Source organism: Carcharhinus amblyrhynchos, unplaced genomic scaffold (genome assembly GCF_965287045.1).
Source record: "Carcharhinus amblyrhynchos unplaced genomic scaffold, sCarAmb.v2.hapA scaffold_37, whole genome shotgun sequence".
Classification (NCBI taxonomy): Eukaryota; Metazoa; Chordata; class Chondrichthyes; order Carcharhiniformes; family Carcharhinidae; genus Carcharhinus; species Carcharhinus amblyrhynchos.
In genome coordinates, this window is record NW_027649778.1 from 10127142 (window position 1) to 10152273 (window position 25132).

Consider the following 25132-nt stretch of genomic DNA (forward strand, 5'->3'; position numbering starts at 1 on the left):
ATCCATTATCACAGAGGAGGCCAGGTCACTGGGGGTATTTACAACAGAGATGGGTTCTGGATTGATAAAGGGATCAAAGATTACAGGGAAAAGGCAAGAATGGGGTTGAGAAACGTATCAGGCATGATAGAACGACAGAGCAGACTTGATGGACCAAATGGCCTAAACCTGCTCCTATATCTTATGGTATTAAATCATAAGTTGGCAAAAAGTGAGTTTAGGGCTGATAGCAAGAATCATAAGACATAGGAGTATTAGGCCATTCAGCCCATCGAGTCTGCTCTGTCATTCAACATGGCTGATACTTTTCTCATCCCCATTCTCCTGCCCTTTCCCCCATAATGCCTGATCCCCTTGTTAATCAAGAACCTATCTATCTCTGTCTTAAAGGCACTCAATGATCTGGCCTCCAAAGCCTTCTGTGGCAAAGAATTCCACATTCACCACGCTCTGGCTCCTACTCATTTCTGTTTTACAGGAACATCCTGTGTTCCCTCTGGTTCTAATTTTTCCTACTAGTGGAAACATCCTCTCCACGTCCACTCTATCCAGGTCTCGCAGTGTCCTGTAAGATTCAATAAGATCCCCCCCTCATACTTCTAAACTCCAACGAGTATAGACCCAGAGTCCTCAGCCATTCCTCATATGACAAGCTTTTTATTCCCAGGATCATTCTTGTGAATCTCCTCTGGTGCCTTTCCAAGGCCAGCACATCCTTCCTTAGGTATGGGTCCCAAAACTGCTGACAACACTCCAGGAAGGGAAGTAAAGGAGAAATTCAGGAATCACTACCATGGAATTTAGATGCATAGGGAAAAGAGGATGATGGTCTTTACTACTGCAATAAATAAGAGAGATGGGTACAGTTTTGAAAGGGTGCAGAGAAGATTTACAAGGATGTTGCCTGGATTGGGTGGCATGTCTTATCAGGATAGGTTGAGGGAGCTCAGTCTTTTCTCCTTAGAGAGACAAAGGATGAGAGGTGACCTGAAAGAAGTGTATTAGATGTTGAGAGGTAGAGATCGGGTGGGTTCTCAGAGGCTTTTTCCAAGGGCTGGAATGGTTGCTATGAGAGGACACAGGTTTAAGGTGCTGGGGAGCAGGTATAGAGGAGATGCCAGGGCTAAAAGTTTTTCACTCAGAGGGTGGTGGGTGACTGGAATCGGCTGCTGACCGTGGTGGTGGAGGAAAATTCGATAGGGTCTTTTAAGAGACTTCTGGATGAGTACATGGAACTTAATAGAATTGAGTGTTATAGGTGAGCCTAGTAGGTATGGATATCATCGGCACAACTTGTGGGCCGAAGGGCCTGTTTGTGCTGTAGATTTTCTATGTTCTATTCTAGTTGCTTTCTACATTCTACACCCTCCTGCCTGCATTTGTGAGGAGCTTCAATCTGCAGGACTTTATGGTGGATGAAGGCAAGGAACAAATCAGTCAGGATCTAATTGGTAGAACAGCCTTGAGAGGCTGAACTGCATGGTGCAGTAATAGAACCAAAATACTGTGGATGCTAGAATTAGTAACAAAAACAGGTATTACTGGAACATCTCAGCAGGTATGCCAGCCTCGAGTTCTGACAAAGGGTCATCCAGACTCGAAACATAGGCTCTATTCTCACTCCACAGATGCTGTCAGATCTTCCAACATTTTCTGTTTTCGTTTCACGTTGCAGTTCCAATACTTAGGGGAAACACATCGATAAAGAAACTAGATCAAAGGTCAGTCACACACTTGGGTCAGCCCCTGATAATGAATGAAATATCAGAGATTCCCCAGTAACTCACGAAAGACACTGCCTTAACCGGACAGTCCCTGCTTAATTACAGAACTGTTTACAGGGAAACTCCAATAGCCTCAAAAATGACAGAAGAGGTGAATCAGTAACTATTTCTGCTCCAAAATACAGTGGAGGCTGGCATCTGAAACAGAAATAGAAAACGCTGGAAAAATCTCAGCAAGTGGAGAGAGAACAGAATGTTGGCTGAGGTAGAATCATGGAATCCCTACAGTGTAGGAGGAGGCCATTTGGTCCATCGGGGTTTGCATTGACCACAAACACACTCAGGCCCTATCCCATAATCCCATGCATTTACCCTAGCTAGTCCCCCTGACACGAAGGAGAAATTTAGCATGGCCAATCCACCGAACTCACACATCTTTGGACTGTAGGAGGAAACCCACACAGACAAGGGGAGAACGTGTAAACTCCACTCACACAGTAAGCCAAGCCAGGAATCAAACCAGGTGGGGGTCCCTGGTGCTGTGAGGCAATGTTAATATAGTGCCATTCCAGGATTTTCTGTTTTTGTGTTTGGATTCCTAACCCTGACTGCAGGCCAATAATCCCCGTTGGATAAGTGTATAGGTGTCAGGTGAGGACAGAATTATGACATTGTGCATTCAAAAGCTCATTGACTCACACATAAAGAATGGTGAGCTGCAGGTTTCTGGATCGATACCAATTCTTGGGAAATGACACACCTTCAAGAGGCAATATTTTCAGCCGAAAATTGGGACAGCAGTAAAGGGGGCTGGGAGTATCAGCTCACCACAAATTTTCACCTCAATTTCTTTTCCCAACGCACTATACAGACAAAGCACACCGACATTTTTGGACACTATAGGGCAATTTAGCATGGCCAACCCACTAACCTACATATCTTTGGAAATCAGAGTCCTGGTATAATGTATGGTACAGCAGCCAAGTCAACACTACGTGCGTTCGAAAGCTGAAGCATCAGCCTGGAGGTTCTCTGGAACAGGACCAAAACTCTCAATTTTCTGATACATAAGAAATTGGACTAAGGGCTGAAAAGGCTATCTCACGTTGTGCAACGGGACAGCCTGAGGATGTGACAGGCGCTCTATGAATGCTAACTTCTTAATAGGTAATACAAGCTCCCAGTCCTGATCCAAAATAGTGTCTCAGCTTTCCTATCCGCAGCTTTCCAACAACCCACAACTGTTGTAGAACATAGAGCATTACAGCGCAGTACAGGCCCTTCGGCCCTCGATGTTGCGCCGACCAGTGGAACCAATCTAATGACCCTCCAACCTAAACTATTCCAATATTATCCATGTGCCTATCCAATGACCATCTGAATGCCCTTAAAGTTGGCAAGTTGTGGATTAACTTTAAACTGCGCCCCAAAGTGGCCAAGCAAGTTTCATCAAAGTTAACCAAAATTACAACGGTGTCCCACCAGCATCTTTCCAGCTCAATTATGGAAAGATAGGCACATCCCAAAAAAATAAATTTTGAAAATTGCTTCCCTTAATTCCTCTGGTTGCCATACTTTCAGTTGCAGTTTTATTTATCCAGAAATTTCAAACTTAGGTTTTTTTTTCTGTTTGTGCTTCTCCCAGTCTTTTTTTTTCAAATTCTAACAGGTCCCACATCACCCCGCCTTCACTGCAGCTCGTCCAGCAGGCGCTCCAGCTTCTCCCGCTTGGTGCCCGAGAACTCCCCCATCTTGGTCGAGCGCCTGAAGAAGTGGAAGGTGGGCATGCAGGTGATGCCAGCCGAGCGGGCCATGGGCTCAGCGTCGTCCACGTCCACCTCCACGAAGACGACGTTGAGCAGCTGCTCGGAGAGGTTGTAGAAGTGCGGCCGGATCATGCGGCAGTTGCTGCACCACTCGGCCGAGTACATGACCACCACCAGCTGCTCGGTCTGGCTCAGCAGGTTCTGGAACTGCTTGGCGTCCTCCACGTGTCTCACCACCATGCTGCTTCCGGCCCCGTGACCGCTGCCACCCCAGCGGCCCCGCCCTCCGCGCCACGCCCCTCATTGTGACCCGCCCCGACGTCACCCTCCCATGGGCTGATTCTCATTGGCCGCCGCACATTGCTACAGTTTTTTTGTGAATGGGGCCGGCAGCTCCATTGGCGGGAACGCGGGCTGATTGACACGGTGGTTAGCACTGCTGCCTCACAGCGCCAGGGACCCAGCCTGGGGTCACTGTCTAATGAATAAACTTCCCCAACGTCAGGCACATTCTTCCTACATCTAGCTTGTCCAGTCCCATCAGGATTTTATATGTTTCTATGAGACCCCCTTTAGAGTTCGCACATTCTCCCCGTGTCCGCGTGGGTTCCCTCGGGTGCTCCAGTTTCTTCCCACAGTCCGAAAGATGTGCAAGTTAGAAGAATTGGCCATGCTAATTTACCCCTTAGTCTCAGGGGGACTAACTACGGTAAATGCATGGAGTCTAGGGTCTTGGTGGCACCTGTGTTCGCATGGCCATGCTAAATTGCCCCTAGTGTCCAAAGATGTGTAGGTTAGGTGGATTGGCCATGCTAAATTGTCCCTTAGTATCCAAAACTGTGCAGGTTAGGTGGATTGGCCGTGCTAAATTGCCTCTTAGTCTCAGGGGGACTAACTAGGGTAAATGTATGGGGTTATGAGGATAGGGTCTCGGTGGGGTTCTGGTCGGTAAAGTTTGCATGTTCTGTGTCTGCACCTGTGTCTGTGATGTACAGATTAGGTGGATTGGCCATGCTAAATTGCCCCTTAGGGTCCAAAGATGTGTAGGTTCGGTGAATTGGCCATGTTAAATTGCCCCTTAGTGTCCAAAATGTGTTGGCTCAGGGGAATAGTGGGGTAAATATGTAGAGTTAGGGGGATAGGGTCAGGGTAGGATGCACTTGGAGAATCAGTGCAGACTGGATGGGCCGAATGGCTCCTTCTGTACTGTGGGGATTCTAGGAAGTCTTTTTTCACATCAGCAGTTCACCAAGGCCCCTTTGACAGCACCTCCCAACCCTGAGATCCCCACCATCTAGAAGGACAAGTTCCCGTTCAAGCCACACACCATCCTGAATTGGGAATATGTCACTGGTCTTTCATTGTTACTGGGAAAAATCTTAACGCTCCCTACTTAACCTTCACCCCACAGACTCCAGTGGTTCAAGGCACCTCAAAGGCAAACAGGAGTGGGTAATAAAGTCTGGTCTTGCAAGTGACCTCCAACTCCTAAGAATGAATTTCATAGAATTATAGAATCTACACTGCAGAAGGAGGCCATTTGGCCCATTGAGCCTGCACCAACAACAATCCCACCTAGGCCCTATCCCCATAACTTATGTACCCCCCTAATTCTCCTGACACTAAGCGGCAATTTATCATGGCCAATCAACCTAACCCACACATCTTCTGACTGTAGCAGGAATCCAGAGCACAGGGAGGAAACCCACCCAGACACGAGGAGAATGTGCAAACTCCACACAGACAGTCGCCCGAATCCGGAATTGAACCCTGGTCCCTGGTGCTGGAATTTGTGATGTGGAGATGCCGGCGCTGTGCTGGGGTAAAGAGAACAAAGAACAACACAGCACAGGAAACAGGCCCTTTGGCCCAACGAGCCCGCGCCGCCATTTTAACATTGTGAGTGCCCTCTTCTACTATGACCTTTGTCTACGCCTATTGGACACTAAGGGGCAATTTCTTACCATGGCCAATCAACCTAACCCGCACGTCTTTGGACTGTGGGAGGAAACGGGAGTACCCAGAGGAAACCCACACAGACATGAGGAGAATGTGCAAACTCCACACAGACAGTGACCCGAGCTGGGAATCGAACCCAGGTCCCTGGAGCTGTGAAGCAGCAGTGCTGCCCACATAGTAAGATGTTTCACAACACCAGGTTAAAGTCCAACGGGGTTTATATGATAGTAAACGCCACAAGCTTTCGGAACACGCTGTTCCTTCATCAGGTGAATCACCGACTCAGCGTGTTCCGAAAGCTTGTGGTGTTTACTATCAAATAAACCTGTTGGACTTTAACCTGGCGTTGTGAGACTTCTTGCCTGAATTATGAATATGGGCACCCAGTGAGTTTTCTAAATTGGGTTGATGGTCAGAATGGAGACGGCCTGATACTGATTCAGATACTGAACCCGCAATAATGGATCCCAACTTTGGGCAATAAAGGTTTGCAAATGCTGTCAAATAGAACGCACTGCAGAAAAACAGGCACTTGCACACAAACAAGTAACAGTCACAAAGTTATATGGTTGGGGGGTTGTGGGGGGGAGGGGGGCGATGGTTAAGGGGGTAAAGGTTCAATCATGAAGCTTGCTTAGTCATACCCAGGTTCAGAAAATATATTAGCCATTAATGCTGCTGACTTATCATTTTCACGGAGAAATGAACACAAATCTCTAAAATATTATACACCTTTGACCGTGTGGTTAAATTCCCGTCCAACGTGGTTTTCAGGTTTGCTGATTACACCACCGTAGTGGTTCAGAGCTCAAACAATGGCGAGATGGAGTACAGGAAAGAGATAGAGAATCTGGTGAACTGGTGCAACGACAATAATCTCTCCCTCGATGTCAATAAGATGAAGTCATCAACTTCAGTGGGGGACATGCCCCTCTCTACATCAATGGGGATGAAATAGAAATGGTCGAGAGCTTTAAATTTTTAGGCGTCCACATCACCAACAACCTCTCCTGGTCCCCTCATGCCAATATTATAGTTAAGAAAGCCCACCTACACCTCTATTTCTCAGGAGGCTAACAAAATCCAGCACATCGGCTAGACTCACCAACTTTTACAGATGCGCCATAGAAAGCATCTTTTCTGGATGTCTCACAGCTTGTGCTCTGCCCAAGATGGCAAGAAACTACAAAGAATCATGAACAAAGCCCAATTCATCACGCAAACCAGCCTCCCATCCAATGATTTTGTCTACATTTCCCACTGCCTCGGAAAAGCAGCCAGTATAATTAAGGACCCCCCACGTACGCCGGATATTCTCTCTTCCACCTTCTTCCGTCGGGAAAAAGATACAAAAGTCTGAGGTCACGTACCAACCGACTCAAGAACAGCTTCTTCCCTGTTGCTGTCAGACTTTTGAATGGACCTACCTCACATTAAATTGATCTTTCTCTCCAACCTAGCTATGACTGTAACATTACATTCTGCACTCTCTCCTTTCCTTCTCTATAAACAGTATGCTTTGTCTGTACAGCGCCCAAGAAACAATACTTTTCACTGTATGTTAATACACGTGACAATAATAAATCAAATCAAAAATCTGTGCCTTCTTCCCCATGACTCCATACTGAGTCATAGAATCCCTACAGTGCAGAAGGAGGCCATTCAGCCCATCGAGCCTGCACCAACAACAGTCCCACCCAGGCCCCATCTCTGTCACACCACCCATTTACCCTGCCAATTCCCTCGATACTAAGTGGCAATTTAGATTTGTCATGCTAACTGGCTGACATCAATACAGGATGAGCAGAAATGTCCTCCAACTACACATTGGGACGTACTCAGTCCTCATCACTAAACAAACAAGAAAACAGAAAAGTACAGCATAGGAACAGGCCCTTCGGCCCTCCTAGCCTTTGCCAATCATGATGCCCTAACTAAAAGGTTTGGAAAACAATATGGAGGGAGAGATTTCAGAAGTGGAAAAAATAAAAATGAGAAAAGGGATAAAAATGAATGAATGAGATAAAATAAATAGAGATGGAGTGGAGGTGGAGCAGAGGGTTCACACTCTGAAGTTGTTGAACTCATTGTCCAGTCCGGAAGGACCAGTCGGGAGATGAGGTGCTATTCATCCAGTTTGCATTGGGCTTCACTGGAACACTGCAACCGGCCAAGGGTGGACACGTGGACAGGAGAGCAGGGTGGTGTGTGTTGAAGTGGCAAGACGCAGGAAGGACTGGGTCCTGTTCGTAGATGGAAGGTGTTCGGGAAAGTGGTCTCTCCAATGTAGAGTAGGCTGCATTGGGAGCAGCGAATGGAACAGACCAGTCAGAGATTGTTCACTATCTTAGTGTTGTATTTGTTCCCTGCTGAGCACATACCCCTCACCAAAACTGCTACCTTCACCTCTGTAACACCGCCTGACTGTGCCTCACCTCGGCTAACCTGCTGCTGGAATTCTCATTCCTGCCCTTTTCACTTCTGATTATTTCAACACATTCCTGATTGACTTCACAGTCTCCCCACTACATAAAGAAGAACTTGCCTGAGTCCGAGCTCTCCATTCACTCATCAATCTTTTGTTCTTTATTCCCATCTGGCAACAATCCCATTTCAAAATTCCTATTCTTGTCGTCAAATCACTCTGAAATATCTCCTCACAAGTCGCTGTCCCTCAACAGATTTTCTTTTATTTACAAACTCAATTCTACTCCGGGGTGGCATGGTGGCACAATGGTTAGCACTACTGCCTCACAGCACCTTACTGCCCAAAGATGTGTGGGTTAGATGGATTGACCTTGCTAAATTGCTCCTTAGTGTCCAAATGGGCATAGGGCAGTGGAGAGGGCCTGTCAGAGAGTCGGTGCAGACTCATTGGGCTGAATGGCCTCCTCCTGCACTGTTGGGATTCTATGAGACAAGTAGCTGGCTGATAGGTGAGATAATTGGTAACTGGCTATGACGAGCTTTGAAACATGTGTGGTTATGAAAAGTCCTGAATAAATGCAGAACTTTCTTTCTTTCTGTTGGGTGCTCCATCACTCCATGGAAGCTCTTTACAAGCTTCTCTGTGCAGCTCTGAGTTAGCAATCTGCCAAGTCAGCTCTGTGCAATTTTGCCAGGTGCCGGGGTGGCGGATTCCGTAGCCTTACAGAAAGAAGCTTCACAACAGGATGTGGAGCCAAACCTTCAACCCAGCACATCCAGCAACGTTCTCCATACATCAAGTCATGATACCCACCTTTACTGTTGAAGATGCTGGGTCATGCTGGCATATGGTTTCAAGACCAATCCCATTTCGTAACGAAATTTGGCATGTCAGCTACAACCCTCATCGACTTTTATAGATACACCATAGAAAACATCCTTTCTGGTTGTAGCACAGTTTGGTATGGGCTCCTGCCCTGCCCAAGACCGCAAGAAAATACAAAGGGTTATGAATATAGCCCAATCCATCACACAAACCAGTCTCCTATCCATTGACTCTGTCTACACTTCCCACTGCCTCGGCAAAGCAGCCAGCATAATCAAGGACCCCACTCATCCTGGACATTCTGTCTTCCATCTTGTTCCAGGAGAAAAAAGATACAAAAGTCTGAGGTCACATCTCAAGAGCAGCTTCTTCCCTGCTGCCATCAGACTTTTGAATGGACCTACTTCGCATTAAGTTGATCTTTCTCTACAGTCTAGCTATGACTGTGACACTACATTCTGTACTCTTTCCTTTCCTTCTCTATGAACAGTATGCTTTGTCTGTATAGTGTGCAAGAAGCAGTACTTTTCACTGTATACTAATGCATATGACAATAATAAGTCAAATCAAAGATCTCTAGTCTTCATTCAGCGAATGTCGGCAAACCTGATCTTTTTACGATGCCTTCTAAATTCTTAGACATGCAGGTGTGGACTAACATTTCAAATAGGAATAATGTGCACAGGGTAACTGGGTGGCTGTAAAAATCCAACATTAACTGATAACTCTCTACCACCCCTATCCATAACCATTCCCCCATATTTTGTGGTCAATGTCATCCAAAGTCAATCTATGGCCAAATAAACGTGGTTAAGAAAATTCACAGTTCCTAATACATACCATGGCTAAATTCTATGCATGTTGCTATCACAGTTCCCTGAACCAAACACGTATCGTTCAATGTCCTGTCTCACTCTGGTGACCATTTCTCATGTGTGAGACCAGATATTAGGCCAGGCCCTTCTTTTCACCATCAGGCTTATCATGACCTCCATGACCCAGTGGGTGGGGAATGTGTGGAAAGTAGCTGAGAAATTAGATATAGCTCTTGGGGCCAAAGGGATCAAGGGATATGTTGGGGGGGGGAGGGGGGTGAAGGAGGAAGGGGGATTCAGATAATGAATTTGATGATCAAACATGATCAAAATGAATGATGGTGTAGGCTCAAAGGATCGAATGACCCACACCAACTTCTATTTTCTATGGTTATATAAAAATAAAATCCGGAGAGCCCAGTGTCTGGGGAACTCAGTGGGTGGGGAACCCAGTGGGTGGGGAATCCAGTGGGTGGGGAATCCAGCTGGCGGAGGATCCAGTGGGTGGGGGATCCAGTGTGTAAGGAGTCCAGTGGGGTGGGGGATCTAGTGGGTCGGAATCCAGTGGTTTGGGAATCCAGTGTGTACGGAATCCAGTGGGCGGGGAATCCAGTGACTGGGGTATCCAGTAGCTGGAGGATCCAGTGTCTAAGGACCCTAATGGGCGGGGAATACAGTGAAGCCAATATAACCTGGTGGCTACAAATAAGGAGGCAGAGCCGGAGCAGGTTCAGAGTTTTCTGTATTTTACTACAGCCGAGCTTTGCTCGTCGTTCCCCTGCAGCTTCTGGATCATCCGCTCCAGAAGGCAGCGGTTGGGTCCCTTGAACTGGAAGACCTTGGCGCCGAACTTGTAGAACTGGAAGGTGGGGAACCACTCGATCCGGCAGCGCTGCACCACGTCCTTGGCCACACTGATGTCTACCTCATAGAACACCACGTCCAGGTAGCACTGGGCGAACTGGTCCAGGTAGAGCTGGATCATCTGGCAGAACTCGCACCAGGTGGCAGTGAAGAGAATCACCACTAGGTGGTGCTCGCTCACCTCCAGCGCCGCCTCAAACTCCACCAGGCACTTAATGCTGCCGACCACGCCCAACGCCATCACCCCGCCTACTGACACCTGTGCCGCCCCCTCCCCGGGCGCGGGCGGGGAGGGGCGGAGAGAAGGGGTCAGACCCCGCCCTCTACCACCTGACCACGCCCACCGTGACGTCAGGCGTCATGGCACAGAGGGAGCTGCCGACGCGCCCATTGGCCAGCCCAACACGTCACTGCCCCTCGTCACCCAATCAGGACGCGGCATTAGCCAACCCATTCATGGCACTCCGCCAATCACCGCTGCCGAGACGCTATTGGTCGGCCTATTGACAGTCTCCACCAATCATCGATGCCAATGTGCCATGGACCGACACTGCACCAATCACAATCGGCCTTTGCCGTATCTTAGCAACGGAGGTTAAAAATAAAAAAATGGCGTTGAAGGCCGAGGATTTGGTCGCCAATACTCCGGCTGGCCGATTGAAAGTTTACGATAAATGACTGACCTGGCGACCGTTTAATCGGTTCGGGTCTCAAACCCAAATGTCTTCCCCCCAACCGATCGCCCGCGCTGCCAATTGGTCGAGCCGGCTGTCAATCGGTTCCGCTCCGCTGATGGACGGCCGAGTCAACCAATCGGCAGCTGGGGATGGAGCAGCCGCCCATGCCATTGGACAGAAGCTACACGGTGGCGACCAATAGCGGCTCGAGATCTGTGGGAAGAGGGCGGGTGCTTCCGCTGGTTGGTCGCCGGCCCGCGGAGAGTGGGGGAGGGGGAGACAGAGAGAGCAGGAAAACAACATGAAGAACTCGGCGGCTAGCGGACGGGTCATGGCGGCTGCGGGTCGGTGAGGAGGGAAAAGCGGCCGGGAAGCTGGTGATGTTGGGGAGGGGGTCACTCCCTGACGGAAAATTAAAAAGAAACAAAACCAAATCGCTTCCAAGTTAGTCAGCAGGTATTGAGTGCCCCCCCTCCACTTTCCCCGGAGAGACTTTGTTTTTTATTTATTATTCTTGGTCCAAAATTTTTTTTAGCCGGTTTTCACTCTGGTGGAAACGCCGGTTTGGATGGTCATAGCCCGAGGGGCCGGTGTCCCGGGGGGAGGAGGGGGTGGGGGTGGGGTGAGACCCGTACCTCCTTTCCCTTGGCTTGGGGGGAGGGGCGGCAGGGCCGACAGGGGGTATTTCGCCTCTGCGCGTGTGTGGGGTGCCGCGATGCATTTCGGGGTTTGTAGTTTTTTTAGGTGCTCACACTGCGCAGCCGCACATCACCTGGCCGTTTGGGTGAGGGGAGGGAAGGAAGGGGGGAACACCCCAGGATTCCCCGCGCTCGATGATCCCAGGCGGCGGAGTGCGCATGCGCGGCCGAAGGCGGGGCTGCGTTGGGTCTGGAGTGGAGGGGGCACACTGCATGCTGGATGGCAGCGGTGGGGGACACACTGGATGGTGGGAGGGGGCACACTGGACGGCGGCGGGGGGGGCACACTGGATGATGGCAGGGGGCACACTGCATGCTGGATGGCGGCGGTGGGGGGCACACTGGACGGCGGCAGGGGGCACACTGGACGGCGGCGGGGGCACACTGCACACTGGCGGGGGGCACGCGGCACACTGGATGGCGGCGGGGGGGTACACTGCACACTGGATGGCAGCGGCCCGGGGGGGGGGGCACACTGCACACTGGATGGCGGCGGCGGGGGGGGGCCCCACACTGGATGGCGGCGGTGGGGGGCACACTGCACACTGGAGGGGGGGACGACGACACTGCACACTGGATGGCGGGGGGGTGGGGGACGACGACACTGCACACTGGATGGCGGCGGGGGGGCACACTGGGTCTGGGGGAGGGCATCGCACGCTGGATCTGGAGGAGGGAGGGCTACGCACGCTGGATCTGGAGGAGGGACGGGACCGCACACTGGGTCTGGATGAGAGGCCATCGCACACTGGGTCTGGAAGAGGGGTGGGTATTCAGAATAAAGTGGGACACTACAGGTTGAGGAGGAAGGGCTGTCATATTGTTTGGCAATTCGGAATAAGGTGATGTTCTTCCAGTCCAGTTAGAGTTGGGGAGGACTGTCATTTTGATACTAATTAAGATGTATGAGAGACACAAACCTGCAAGGAGGCAAATGGCCTGGAACTTGGGGCATTGTAGAGCTAGGTAGTACCATGAGGCCAAAACATTGTGTGATTTCAAGAGAAATTAGATATAGCTCTTGAGGCTAAAGGGATATGGTGGGGCGGGGGGGAAACAGGATATTGAATTTGATGGTCAGTCATCATCACAATTAATGGCAGAGCATGCTTGAAGGGCCAAATGGCGTACTCCTTCAGTTTCAGGAGTTCGCACAGTGATTAGCATTGCTGCCTCACAGCACCGGAGATCTGGGTTCGATTCCCAGCTTGGGTCACTGTCTGCGCGGAGTTTGCACATTCTCCTTGTGACTGCGCGGGAGTTTCCTCCCACAGTCCAAAAACGTGCGGGTTAGGTGGATTGACCATGCTAAATTGCCCCTTAGTGTTGGGGAAACTAGCTAGGGTAAATGCATGGGGATAGGGGCTGGGTAGAATTGTGGTCAGTACAGACTCGATGGGCCAAATGGCAGCCTCCTGCACTGTAGGACTCTTTGATTAATGAAAGTTTCTGTGTTCTGTACCTCCCACTCTATTGAGAGTGTTTTGCATTGAGAGTGTTTGGGTGTTTTGCATTGAGAGGTTAAAAATGATAGGATTAGTCTTCAGTGTGTTTACAGTACCTCCTCCGATACATCAGAGGAGAGTTCACCCCAAACAGTGGTGTGTGCCTAAAGTCACATGCTGTGGCCGTTATGAGCTCCATATCCAAGGAAGGATGTACTTGCCTTGGCAGTAGTACAATGACTGGTCACTAGAGTTGTTCCTGAGATGAGGTTATCCTGTGATGAGAGGCTACATTGGGCCTATATTCTCTGGGATGACAAGTGTTCTCATGGATTCTGAAGGGGCTTGAGGGGACTGAGGCTCTTTCGCCTGGCTGGGGAGTGGGGAATATTTGGGCACAATCTCAGTGAAAAGCAGCTGAACCTTGAAGAATGAGATGAGAAATTGTGTTGTGAATCCTGGCAGTTTTCTACCCTAGAGGGTTGTAGATGCTTCATCATTAAATATCTTTAAGGCTGAGATAGACAGATGTTTGGTCAGCAGACAATAAGTAGCTAAGACAGCAGGGAGGAAAGTAGAGTTCAGCGAGAGGGAGAGACATGATCATGCTGTAGCAGGCGCAAGGGCTGCATCTCTCTCTTCATAAAAACAGTAGAAACTCTACAGTGCACAAGGAGGCCATTTGGCCCATTGACTCTGCACCAGCAACAATCCCACCTGAGGACCTGTCCCCACGCATTTACCCAATTCCCCCCAACCTACACATCCGGGACACTATATAGCCTGGCCAATCAGCCTGACCCACAGATGTTTGTGGGACGAAACCGGAGCACCCAGAGGAAACCCACACAGATATGGGGAGAATGTGCAGATTCCACACAGTGACTCAAGCTGGGAATTGAACCCAGGTCCCTGGAGCTGTGAGGCAGCAATGCTAACCACAGTGTCACCCTGCTGCTCTTTTTTTTTATGTTCTTAATTCACAGGTTAGATAGATAAAGATGGTTGGTTTCTTTTGGATCTAAACGATACTTCTGCAGAAACGTCGGGTGCTTCTTTTACTGATAACCAGTTTTGTATTTCCAGATTTTTCCAGGCTGAATTCAGACTGCCACGATGGGATTTGAACTCAACTCCTGTTCCTTGGGTTACTGGAACAGTCAACCCGTTAAGGGCAGATTGAGTGATTGATGATTGAGTCTGTTCCGGAGTGCTCTGGGCCACCAGTGGTGACCTGGTTCACTGATCAAACCTGGTGAGTAAAGCTATGACTGGGAGCTGGGTAATCTCACTGGACTGAACAACCTGCAAATATGATCGCTCTGTGTTAGATAAGCAGCTGCTGTTCAACACTGCTGAAGCTGTGTGGTTTTAGCAGGTTAAAGTCCAGCGCTTTTTCCAGGCTGTGCTCAGGCAGTTCTTCTGGTTGGGATCTTCTGGATGGGATTAGGACTAGAGGGCACAGCCTCAAGATAAAGCGGGGGGGGGGGAGCGGTTTAGAACAGAGGGAGGAACTTCTTCACTCAAAGGGTGGTGAATCTCTGGAATTCTCTGCCTGTTGAAGTGGTGGAGGCTGCCTCGCTAAATATTTTTAAGATGCAGGTTGATAGGTTTTTGATAGGCAAGGGGATTAAGGGTTATGGGGCGAGGGCAGGAATGTGGAACTGAGACACGACAGATCAGCCATGATCTTATTGAATGGCGGGGCAGGCTCGAGGGGCTAGATGGCCTACTCCTGCTCCTATTTCTTATGTTCTTATCTCGTGCGTAACATTGGAGAAACCCAGAATTTTGTTTCCCAATGTGGTGAAGATCTCTGCGTGTTAAATCTTGGCTGTTCTGGTGCCATTCATGTCTTTCGGTGCTAAGTTAACAGATCCCATCAGCAGGAAATCTAGTTTCCACTTTGAGGGAGCTAGCAGTAACAGTGACCAAGGGAATGGCACCGGATTTCTCACCAGTACACAGAGAGTGGTAAAAGTACAGAATTCACAGTAGTTTAAAGTTAATTTAATAGTGTCACAAATAGGCTTACATTAACACTGCAATGAGGTTACTGCGAAAACCCCCTAGTCACCTCACTCTGGCGCCTGTTCAGGTATCCAGGGGAGAACTTAGCATGCTTGATGCACCCAGCCAGTACATCTTTCAGACTGTGGGAGGAAACTGGAGCACCTGGAGGAAACCCATGCAGAGATGGGGAGAACATGCAGACACCACATAGACAGTGACCCAAGCAGGAATTGCACCTAGGTCTCTGGCACGGTGAGGCAGCAGTGCTAACCACTGTGCCATCATGCGGCCAAAACATTGTGTGATTTCAAGAAGAAATTAGAAATAGACTGTCAGTGTGGAGTTTGCACATTCACCCTGTGTCTGTGTGGGTTTCCTCCAGGTACTCTAGTTTCCTCCCACAGCTCAAATATGTGCGGGTTAGGTTGATTGGCCATGCTAAATTGCCTGTTAATGTCCATGGAATTAGAAGAATAAATATATGGGGTTACAGGGATAGAACCTGGGTGGAATTATTGTCAGTGCAGGCTTGATGGGCCAAATGGCCTCCTTCTGCACCATAGATTCTACGATATGGCTGTGGTGGCTCAAGGGATAAGAGTGGAATCAGGATACTGAATTTGATCAAAATGAATGGCGGAGCAGGCTCAAAGGGCCAAATGGCCTACTCCTGCTACTGCTGATGGAAGTATGTCTGATTGGTTAAGCACTAATGTGCCCTCTCCATTGTGTAGCCATTGCAGCTGTCAGTTAATGCATTGTACAGAAGAATGTGGGCTTTTATATAAGAAAAGTGAAGAGTCAAAACTGGCCTGGTCAGTAAATGCTATTGGTGTACGTAAAAACAGGGGGGAAAAGGGGAATTAGTATCCTACCCGTTTCCCCCTCAACAGGGATTTAATATCCTTGGAAGTCTCCCTCAGTTCATTTTGAGCTTTGTGTCGTTACAAGATCAACATTACATTTGTTATCAGGTGTATCTAACACGACCTTTGCTCCTTTGGTAATAGTTGTTGAAGGGAGGGGAGAGGACGAGGGTTCAGACTCCTGGGCTCCTTTCCATAGCCACTGTTGTGTTTCAGTTCCTTGTTGCTTATAGAGAGTTCTAACCTCGTCAAGGCTTTAAGATGACTGAAAAATGCCTCAAGTTCTATTTTTGGACTAGTTATTGTGAACAGAAGCAGCACTGAATAAAAGCAAAATATTGCGGAGGCTAGAAGCCTGAAATAAAAAGAGAAAATGCTGTGATGTAGACAAATATGAGCTTTTATGTAAGGAAAGGGAGAGTGCCAGTAAAGAATCAAAACTGGCCCAGTCAGTAAACATTATTGGTGTATCTGAAAATAGGGGGAATGCTTTGAATTAAATGTCCCACCCTCTTATTTTTTTCCCCTAAGCATTTCCTGAAAAGACAGTTATTCACTTCTGGTGAGCGGTATGTTGGCCAGCACATTGGCAAAACTCCTGTCTTCTCTTCCAGTAGTGCCTTAGTGTCTTTCTTTCTCAATTTCATAGAATCTTCACAGTGTAGAAGGAGGCCATTCAGCCCATTGAGCTGGCATTGACACCAGCCCCACCCAGGCCCTATCCCCATAACCCGATGCATTTACCCTGCTAGTCCCCCTGACACTAAGGGGCAATTTAGCATGACCAATCCATCTAACCTACACGTCTTTGGACTATGAGAGGAAACCGGAGCACACGGAAGAAACCCACGCAGACACGGAGAATGTGCAAACTTTCACCCGAGGCTGGAATTGAACTGACGCTGTGGGGCAGCATGCTAACCATTGTGCCACATTCTTTTTACACCCTTGTTATATCAAAGATCCTCATCCAACTCCTCACATAAGCCCACAACAAGTTTTAACAGGATATTTGACCTTGTCTGGATCACAACTGAGTCTGATAAAGTCCCTCACCTGATTAAATCTGTAGTTTTTCATCCCAGGCTAATTGGTAAAAGAAGTGAAGTAGTGAGAGGAAATGTTGATTCATAGCAAGCACGTTGCCAGAAAGGGAATTCAGTGGTTAATTTCAAAACAATTAAATACATGCTGAAAAGGCGCCATTTTTGGGACAGAGTGGGATTGGATAACTCTTTCAAAGAACTGTCTCTGGTATGATCAGCTGAACGCTGTCCTCTGTACAATTCTAGACTTTTAGAGATCAATCAGGAGCAGGAACCAAGGCTGACTAATCTCATCTCCCCTAGCCCAAGAAGGTATGCTGATGGGTGTTGATGAAGGATGGTCAGATATCAATTAGGCGTGGACAGTGAAGAAGGTTATCTCGAATTGCAACAAAATTTTGATCAATTGGGCCAGTGGACCAACGAATGTAGATAGGAGTTTAATTTAGATTAATGCATTTTGGTACCTTGAACAGGGCAGGACTTACTCAGTTAATGGTAAGGAATTGGGAAGAATTACAGAGCAAAGAAATCTAGGGGTATGGGTTCATAGCTCCTTGAAAGTGGAGTCACAGGTGGACAGAGTGGTGAAGAAGGCATTCAGCATGCTTGGTTTCATTGGTCAGAACATCGAAGACAGGAATTGGGACATCTTGTTGAAGTTGTACAAGATATTGGTAAGGCCACACTTGGAATACTGTGTACAGTTCTGGTCACCCTATTATAGAAAGAGTGCAGAAAAGATTTACTCGGATGCTACTGGTACTTGATGGTTTGAATTATAAGGAGAGGCTGGATGGACTGGGACTTTTTTCTCTGGAGCGTAGAAGGCTGAGGGGTGATCTTATCAAAGACTATAAAATAACGAGGGACATAGTTCGTAAGATAGTCAACATCTTTTCCCAAAGATAGGGGAGTCTAAAACTAGAGGGCATAGGTTTAAGGTGAGAGGGGAGAGATACAAAAGAGTCCAGAGGAGCAATTTTTTTACGGAGGGTAATGAATGGAACAAGCTGCCGGAGGTGGTAGTAGAGGCAGATACAATTTTATCTTTTAAAAAAGCATTTAGACACTTACATAGATAAGATGCGTATAGAGGGATATGGGCCAAACATGGGCAATTGGGGCTAGCTTAGGGGATTTAAAAAAAAAGGGCGGCATGGACAAGTTGGGCCAAAGGACCTGTTTCCATGCTGTAAACCTCTATGACTCTGAGACAGAATTGGCTGTTGTGTAATATAACTTTTATGTAATTAACAACTCTTCTTTTGTCGTCCTAGGTAGGTTATTATTGGCAGAGATTGAGAGTTGCCTTCTGCATGTTGGACTTTGCACCAACTGTCTTGCGGCCCATGTTAACAGTTCTCCTTTATCTTGGCAGGTCTCAATGGTTGGGAAAGGGGTGAAGCGGAAACGCCATGCTGACGGGGGTCTGGATTCCTGTCAGAACCTTGCCGATTGTCCACAGTCCTATAGCCTCAAGCGGCAGCTAGTGCTCAACACCTCACTGAATAAGATGCAAAGTGGGCGGACACTGCCGGAGCTCAGCCTCCGGCGCACCGTGCTGATTGCCAACACCCTGCGGCAGATCCAGGAGGAGATTCGGCTGGAGAGTAGCCAGCTGGCATCTGCCTTGGCCTTGGACGCCGGGTGTGCGGAATTGGGCAGCCAGCGAGAGCCCCCGCCCTCACGGCTGACCACTGAGGGCCACCCGGCTGGATTTGGTGACGGCCTGGAGGATTACATGTCCACTGCGTCCGACGAGGACTTCTCCCTCTCCTCCGCCATTAACTCCATCCTCCGGGACCTTGACATTGTTATCGACGGGAGCCCTTCGCAATCACCCCCGCAGGAGACACTGGACTTGCCAGAGGCGATGGACGCGACAGCTGAAGATGGGGACAAAGAGGACGTCCACTCGCTGGAGCCTCCTCGGCCTTTGGAGTCTGTGTTTGGCAGCTTTGAGATCATGAGCTCCAGTTACCTCGTAGGCGTGACCCTGGATGATCTTTTCCTTGACATTGACACCTCTGTATGCGATTGCGATGCAGCTGCGGTGGGACCAGCTCCCAGTGGCCGGGTGGCACCACCCGGCGCAGCTGATGACCTGGCCAAGACCTACCCCTCATGCAATTCCTCCTCTTCGCTGGGAGCCAGTCCAAGCTTAAGGACTGAGCTGAACGACCTGGATCACATCATGGAGATCCTGGTCAGCTCTTGAGGAATTATCTCACTGTGACGGGCTACTGACTGACTTCCATAAGCCAAAGACAACCCCCCTCACTATTCGAGGGACGCGATGCGGGCACAGTTCCCGTTGCTCATTTTTTTTACTCAGGGCTCCAAATCAACATGGGGCAAAATTTCAGATCAGTGTATACGATTTGGGGAGTTAGGGGCTGTAAATAGATGTAATTTTTATCAATTGGTTTGGGCCCTGCCAACATCATTGAACAAATATGTCCCGGGCAGCTTCATAGGGCCCTATGAGAGATAGATCAAAGTTACTCCATATTGTATCCTAGAAATAAGGTTGGACTTTTTTGTTTCGTTAATCATTGCGCTGGAAGTTTGTAGGTGTGTGTGTTTTCTGTGACTTTTGCTTTTATTTGTCCACAAGCTGGATTTGAAGTTTTTTTTAAAATTGAGATTGAGATTATTACAAGGGAAGAGTTGTCCTATTTTTTTTTGAGCCTACCTCTCTTGAATGTGAAGTGATGAAATGTGATGCTAGACGCCAGGGAACTGGAATAAAGCTGCTACTGGAATGAAACCACAGCCAGCAATGCCACTCGCCAGTCACAGAGGAGGTGGCTCAGGAAGGCCTTGCCTTCTGAAATGGATGTGGTTTCAAAACCAAAGGCTTTATATCAATGTCTGCCAGCTGAATGTAAAACTGGGGGAGTTTTTAAAACTCTGCAGTTTTCGAGGGGGCCAGGCTCCAGGTATTTTGCTGTGCTGTTGTTTCAAAACTCGAAGCAGCGGTTGTCCAGCTTTTGAGACCATTTTCCTGCTTAACCTCTCCTAACCCATGCTCCAAACTTGCACTGTGGACTTTGTACCTGCTAAGGGATGTAGAACGTTTGTTGTATTGAATCCCTGCCCCACAGTCATCCCGCTGCTGTGGTGCTAAGCGGTCCTATGCCTTAATACTGTTCCATGCAGTGGGAATCTGGTCTGGCTGCCAACCCTTGTACCCACAAGCCTCCCGGATGTTCCTTTCCGAATGGAGTCGGCTGCGTATATTGCCTTTTCTGAACTCGAAACATGCCGTCTGCCACTGGTGCGGAGGATAACGGCTGAAGGTGGGCTGTTTAAAGACCCTTGGTATCTGACTGAAACTTAAAAGCCTTTATCCAGCTAACTAGCCATTTCCAGTGGGTACAGTGTAGCGGTGCTGAAGTGACTCTGCACTGATCCTTAGTCGCTTTTTGTGTTTTTCTTTGCCCCAGAATGTTGATATGCTTCTACCTGTAGAATATAAGGTGTAAGATCTGAATATCGCAGGACGGAAGATCTTTTGATTTCCCCCCCAGATTTTGACACTGCGGGGGTGCAGTACCATTCAGTATTGTTTAATAATATTTAAGTGTCATAGGTAGATATTAAGAACATGGATACTGCTATGTAAGGTTGAGGTCCCTTTTCAGTTATATAAATGAAGATAGGTTAAATAGCCATATTAAACTGGTGTTTCATAACCGCACTATAGGCACAGTTAAATATTTTTAACCTTTGCTTCATGATGGCACATTGCATGAAGCAGAGTTTTACGGTAATCTATAAGTTAAATTTTTGTACTGTGTATAAGCCACTTAATTTGTTGGGCTTATTTTGAGAAGAGTCTGAATCCCTGTATAGGATTCAGATTAAATATAAATTTAATGAGGGGAAGAGGATCACCTTTTTGAGCCATTATCTGTTTCACAAGGCACAGATTTTTAAAACGATGCTGTTGTTCAGCTCCCCAACACAGCAGTTCACCTGGTTTACTTCCCTAAAGGACTCGGTTTGAAATTAAATGGTGGGGGGGGTGTATCCTTTTACATCTTCTATAATGAATTTTGCATGGCAGCGATCACAAATCGTGAAACAACGCGAGTGCTTTAACACTAGGCGGGAAGAAAGCTGCCTCTGGCGTCACTGGTGACCCCAACAGTGCGTGTGTGTGTGGACCACCCCCCACCTTCCCAGCAAACACACGGTTGGGTTGCTGGACTGGTGGGTGCACACTAGTGATTCTAGTGGCTTCACCATGTTAGAAGGGTTCCCTGAATCATTCTTCCAGCAGCTGGGCTTCCTTCTTCACCCGCTCTGTTCTGATCCCTGCTGAGTTTTACCTTCCATCTGTTCGGGCAGTGCAGTGTTGATTATCATTTTCTTTGGAAGGGTAGGACAACGAGGTGCGTGCTTCTTACTTTTATTTATTCTGTCACTTTATATTGTATTGGTTTTGCACCTGTTATCCAAGGACACTGAGCAGATAACATGATTTCTAATTAAACCTCTCCCCCTGCACCACCACAGTCTTTTGTTCTGCATAGTGAAGTCTCATATGATGTTTTGTGGCCTGAATCTTGAAACCTATTTTAAGCCATGCTTTGATTGTATAACTTTTTTTTCTTTTCTACTCCACTTGCCAGTGAATGTTTCTTTTTAATCTTCAGCACAAGGCTCATTTGTACTAATGATACTCCCTCCTACTGTTAACGGGCTTTTGAATATTTTAGACAAATTAAGTTTATAATGTCGGTGATCTGAACATGTAACCTGCAGTGTATCAGAAATTTGGTGTCTTTCTGTCTCTGTCACCTATGTTTAGTTTCCTTTTTAATTGGCCACTCGTGACATGACTGCATTTCAGTGTTCGAGTGGGACTGTTTATCAAATGTTTGAGAGACACCTAAAATCTTGGTGCCCAGTTTAGCTTCCCTGACAGACTGATAGCTGCTTCCCCACATGTCGGACGAACTGCACACTTTATGCCTGTCTGCAAAGCTCACTTTGTTCTATGCAAGTTTTAAGCTTCTTAGCACTGAAAGGATGTTTTTTAAAAATGTTTTGCTTGAAGATGTTTGATCATGGACAAGAGTGTTTGGGGCGGGTATACGCTTTCATGTTCCCCCCAAGCCATGCTTTGGTTTGACAATTTAAGAAACAAAACTGTCAGAAATGTTTAAAAATGTTCACCTTTAGTTTTCATGGTGCGTTGCAGCGTGTACTGCAGGGCTTGCCAGTAGGAGGCACAGTAAAGGTAGGAACTGCCCTGCACGCCTTTTTTTAAAAATCTGGTCTTGAAGTGGGAATTCAACCAATAGCTGTGGGAATTGCGGTGTTGGAAGGAGTCTGCTGTTAATGGGTAACCTTAGAATTATCACTAATGACTGGTTTAATGATTTGGGATTTGGCAGTGCTGAGTGTTGGTGCAGGCTAGCAGGCATGGAAGAGTGCTTCCTTTTTTTTAACCCCTGTCCAGGTTGCACAATCTGATCCAACACACAGTCCTTAATTACCCATGCCAAGGCAGCTGTAGTCCGCAGTGTTTTGGAATGGGCTTTCCTGCTGTGTAATTCTGATCAGTCGCTCTTGGAGCTAGGAGAAGGAGGACGTGCTGTACCAGTCTCACCATTTGCTCAATGCCAGAAGCCCAAAGATTGTGGGATTTTTTAAAGTCCGGCTGTGGAAGTGCTCAGCAGGTCTGTCAGCACTGAAAGAGATGGCTAGGTCACTCTTTTGGGTGGGAATTAATCAATCTCTCTTTCCCAAGCTGACCGACCAGTTGCATGTTTTCACATTCCTTGTTTGGGTGGCAAAAGCTAAGTCCGGACTATCCAGACTTTCCGGAATTCAAATGGGGAACTCAACAATTGTCCTTTCATTGCAATATAAAGGCCACAAGTTTTAGAATTCTTAAAGCTGACTTACTTGGGATGGTGACAGTTAAAAGCCTGTTTTGATTATGTCAGTTCTATATTGGAGAGAGCAGGTAGTTCAGAAAAGTCTTGTGTGTTGTGTGTGTGTGTGTGTGTATATATATATATATTGAAAAAAAGACTATCTCGTTAAGGGAGAATTGTGAATTTTATTTAATGTTAATAGTTATATATTTATGGAAATGTTTAACACAGGAAGTTTTGCTTCAATGCAGTAAGTCTTCTAGAGTGAATTTACACATCCTACCTGTAAACAGTTCCACATGAACCCAGCACAGCTGTTAAACACGGACCTCTAGGGAAAAGCAGTGGACTTGCGAGGTTTTTAACCTGGTCACAGTTCCTCCTGTCTGAGAGGCACTAAAGTGTGGTTGTACAGGGGCCAAACACCCTCAACACTCTTCCTGCATGACTCCAGCCTGTTTAGGTAGGGATTAGTGTATCTCATTGATCCCTGTGTGCACCTCCTGTCCCCACACATGCACTTTTCAATAAAGGTTGCTGAACTGTTCTAGAATGGGAACTCTTAACTTCTCTGCTATAAAAGCCTCGAATACCAAGGTTTCCTGTCACTCTGAGGCGAACTCTAGTAACTCCCCTGTCTTGATTAAACCTGTTCCTGGGCAGAGCAGCATGGTGGCACAGTGGTTAGCACTGCTGTTTCACAGTGCCAAGGACCTGGGTTTGATTCCCGGCTTGGGTCACTGTCTGTCTCTGTGGAGTCTGCATATTCTCTGCGTGGGTTTCCTCCGGTTTCCCCCACAGTCCAAAGATGTGCAGATTAGGTTTATTTGGCCATACTAAATTCTCCCTTGGTGTACCTGAACAGGCGCTGGAGCATGGCGACTAGGGGATTTTCACAGTAACTTCGTTGCTGTGTGAATGTAAGACTACCTGTGACTAATAAATAAATTTTACTTTAAACGGTTAACCAATGTCTCCAGCTCCAAAGTCTGCTATGAGTGTATCTGAAATTGGCGTGAGGATAGTAAAAGGAGCAGTGAATTTGGATACACAAGGTTCTTGTTATTTGAGCTGCTAATGCAGGGCCTGGTTGGTGGCAGCAGGTGTGCTGTGGTTTAGTGTGACATGCAGACTGTGGTGCTGCTCAAATGTCTATGCAATTACTGTCCAATGAAAATGCAGGTATTTACATTTTCTTAAAATAAAATTTTAAAAACGAGATGAACAGTGTCTGCAGTTTTATTTCCCTGTTTAAGACCTTTCATCGATATTTTTGCTTACAACAATGGATACAGTTCAGCCTCAAATTCCCTGCTGGATGAAAACAGAAGCATTTATATAGCACCGATCACACATCCAGGACTTTCTGGCATGCAGGACTGGCCATGATGTGGAGATGCCAGCATTGGACTGGGGTAAGCACAGTAAGAAGTCTCACAACACCAGTTTAAAGTCCAACTGGTTTATTTGCTAGCACCAAATAAACCTGTTGGACTTGAACCTGGTGTTGTGGGACTTCTTAATGTAGGGGTGGCACAATAGTTAGCACTACTGTCTCACAGCACCAGGGACCCGGGTTCAATTCCAGCCTCGGGTAACTGTGCAGAGTCTGCATGTTCTCCCCGTGTCTGCGTGGGTTTCCTCCGGGTGCTTCGGTTTCCTCCGACGTTCCAAAAGCCGTGCGGTTAGGTGCATTGGCCATGCTAAATTCCCCCTCTGTACCTGAACAGGCACTGAAGAGTGGTGACTAGGAGATTGTCACAGTAACCTCATTTCAGTGTTAATGTAAGACACTTATAACTAATAAATGACTTAATTTTGTTAACCTCTGATTTGAATATACTCAATAACTATACAGCCATCCACAATTTTACATGGCACAGTGGTTAGCACTGCTGCCTCACAGCTTCTGGGACCTAGGTTCAATTCCGGCCTCAGGTCACTGTTTGTGCAGGGTCTGCATGTTCTCCCCATGTCTGTGTGGGTTTCCTCCCATAGTCCAAAGATGTGCGGGTTAAGTTGATTGAACATGCTAAATTGACCCTAGTGATGGGATTCGCAGGGTAAATATGTGGGGTTACGGAAATAGGGCCTGCATGGTATTGTGGT

General features: G+C 47.5%; 2 protein-coding genes and 2 pseudogenes across 3 annotated transcripts in view; 2 read left to right on the forward strand and 2 right to left on the reverse strand.

The window, feature by feature from the left end:
- Window positions 1-2568: 2568 nt before the first annotated feature.
- On the reverse strand, window positions 2569-3730 carry LOC145362183 (thioredoxin pseudogene; annotated as a pseudogene).
- A 6517-nt stretch (window positions 3731-10247) lies between these two features.
- Window positions 10248-10622, reverse strand: LOC145362158 (thioredoxin pseudogene; annotated as a pseudogene).
- Window positions 10623-11324: 702 nt separating this feature from the next.
- LOC145362174 (SERTA domain-containing protein 2-like) lies at window positions 11325-24240 on the forward strand. 2 transcript variants are annotated; one of them, XM_080218226.1, is made up of 3 exons: window positions 11325-11406; window positions 14288-14456; window positions 18508-24240. In XM_080218226.1, exon 3 carries the CDS (start codon window positions 18514-18516, stop codon window positions 19345-19347), a length of 834 nt encoding a protein of 277 aa, XP_080074352.1. In that variant the 5' UTR covers window positions 11325-11406; window positions 14288-14456; window positions 18508-18513; the 3' UTR covers window positions 19348-24240. The 2 variants fall into 2 exon arrangements, with proteins under 2 accessions (XP_080074352.1, XP_080074351.1); XM_080218225.1 differs by having other exon boundaries at window positions 11339-11514.
- Window positions 20353-25132, forward strand: part of LOC145362159 (SERTA domain-containing protein 1-like) — a 34064-nt gene continuing 29284 nt past the window's right edge. The window contains exon 1 of the mRNA XM_080218207.1: window positions 20353-20431. Coding sequence (XP_080074333.1) covers window positions 20353-20431 — 79 coding nt within the window. The remainder of the gene's footprint in view (window positions 20432-25132) is intronic.

Bases quoted from the DNA above. Each gene is read 5' to 3' on its own strand.
- LOC145362174 (XM_080218226.1), top strand. From the start codon at position 18,514: ATGGTTGGGAAAGGGGTGAAGCGGAAACGCCATGCTGACGGGGGTCTG.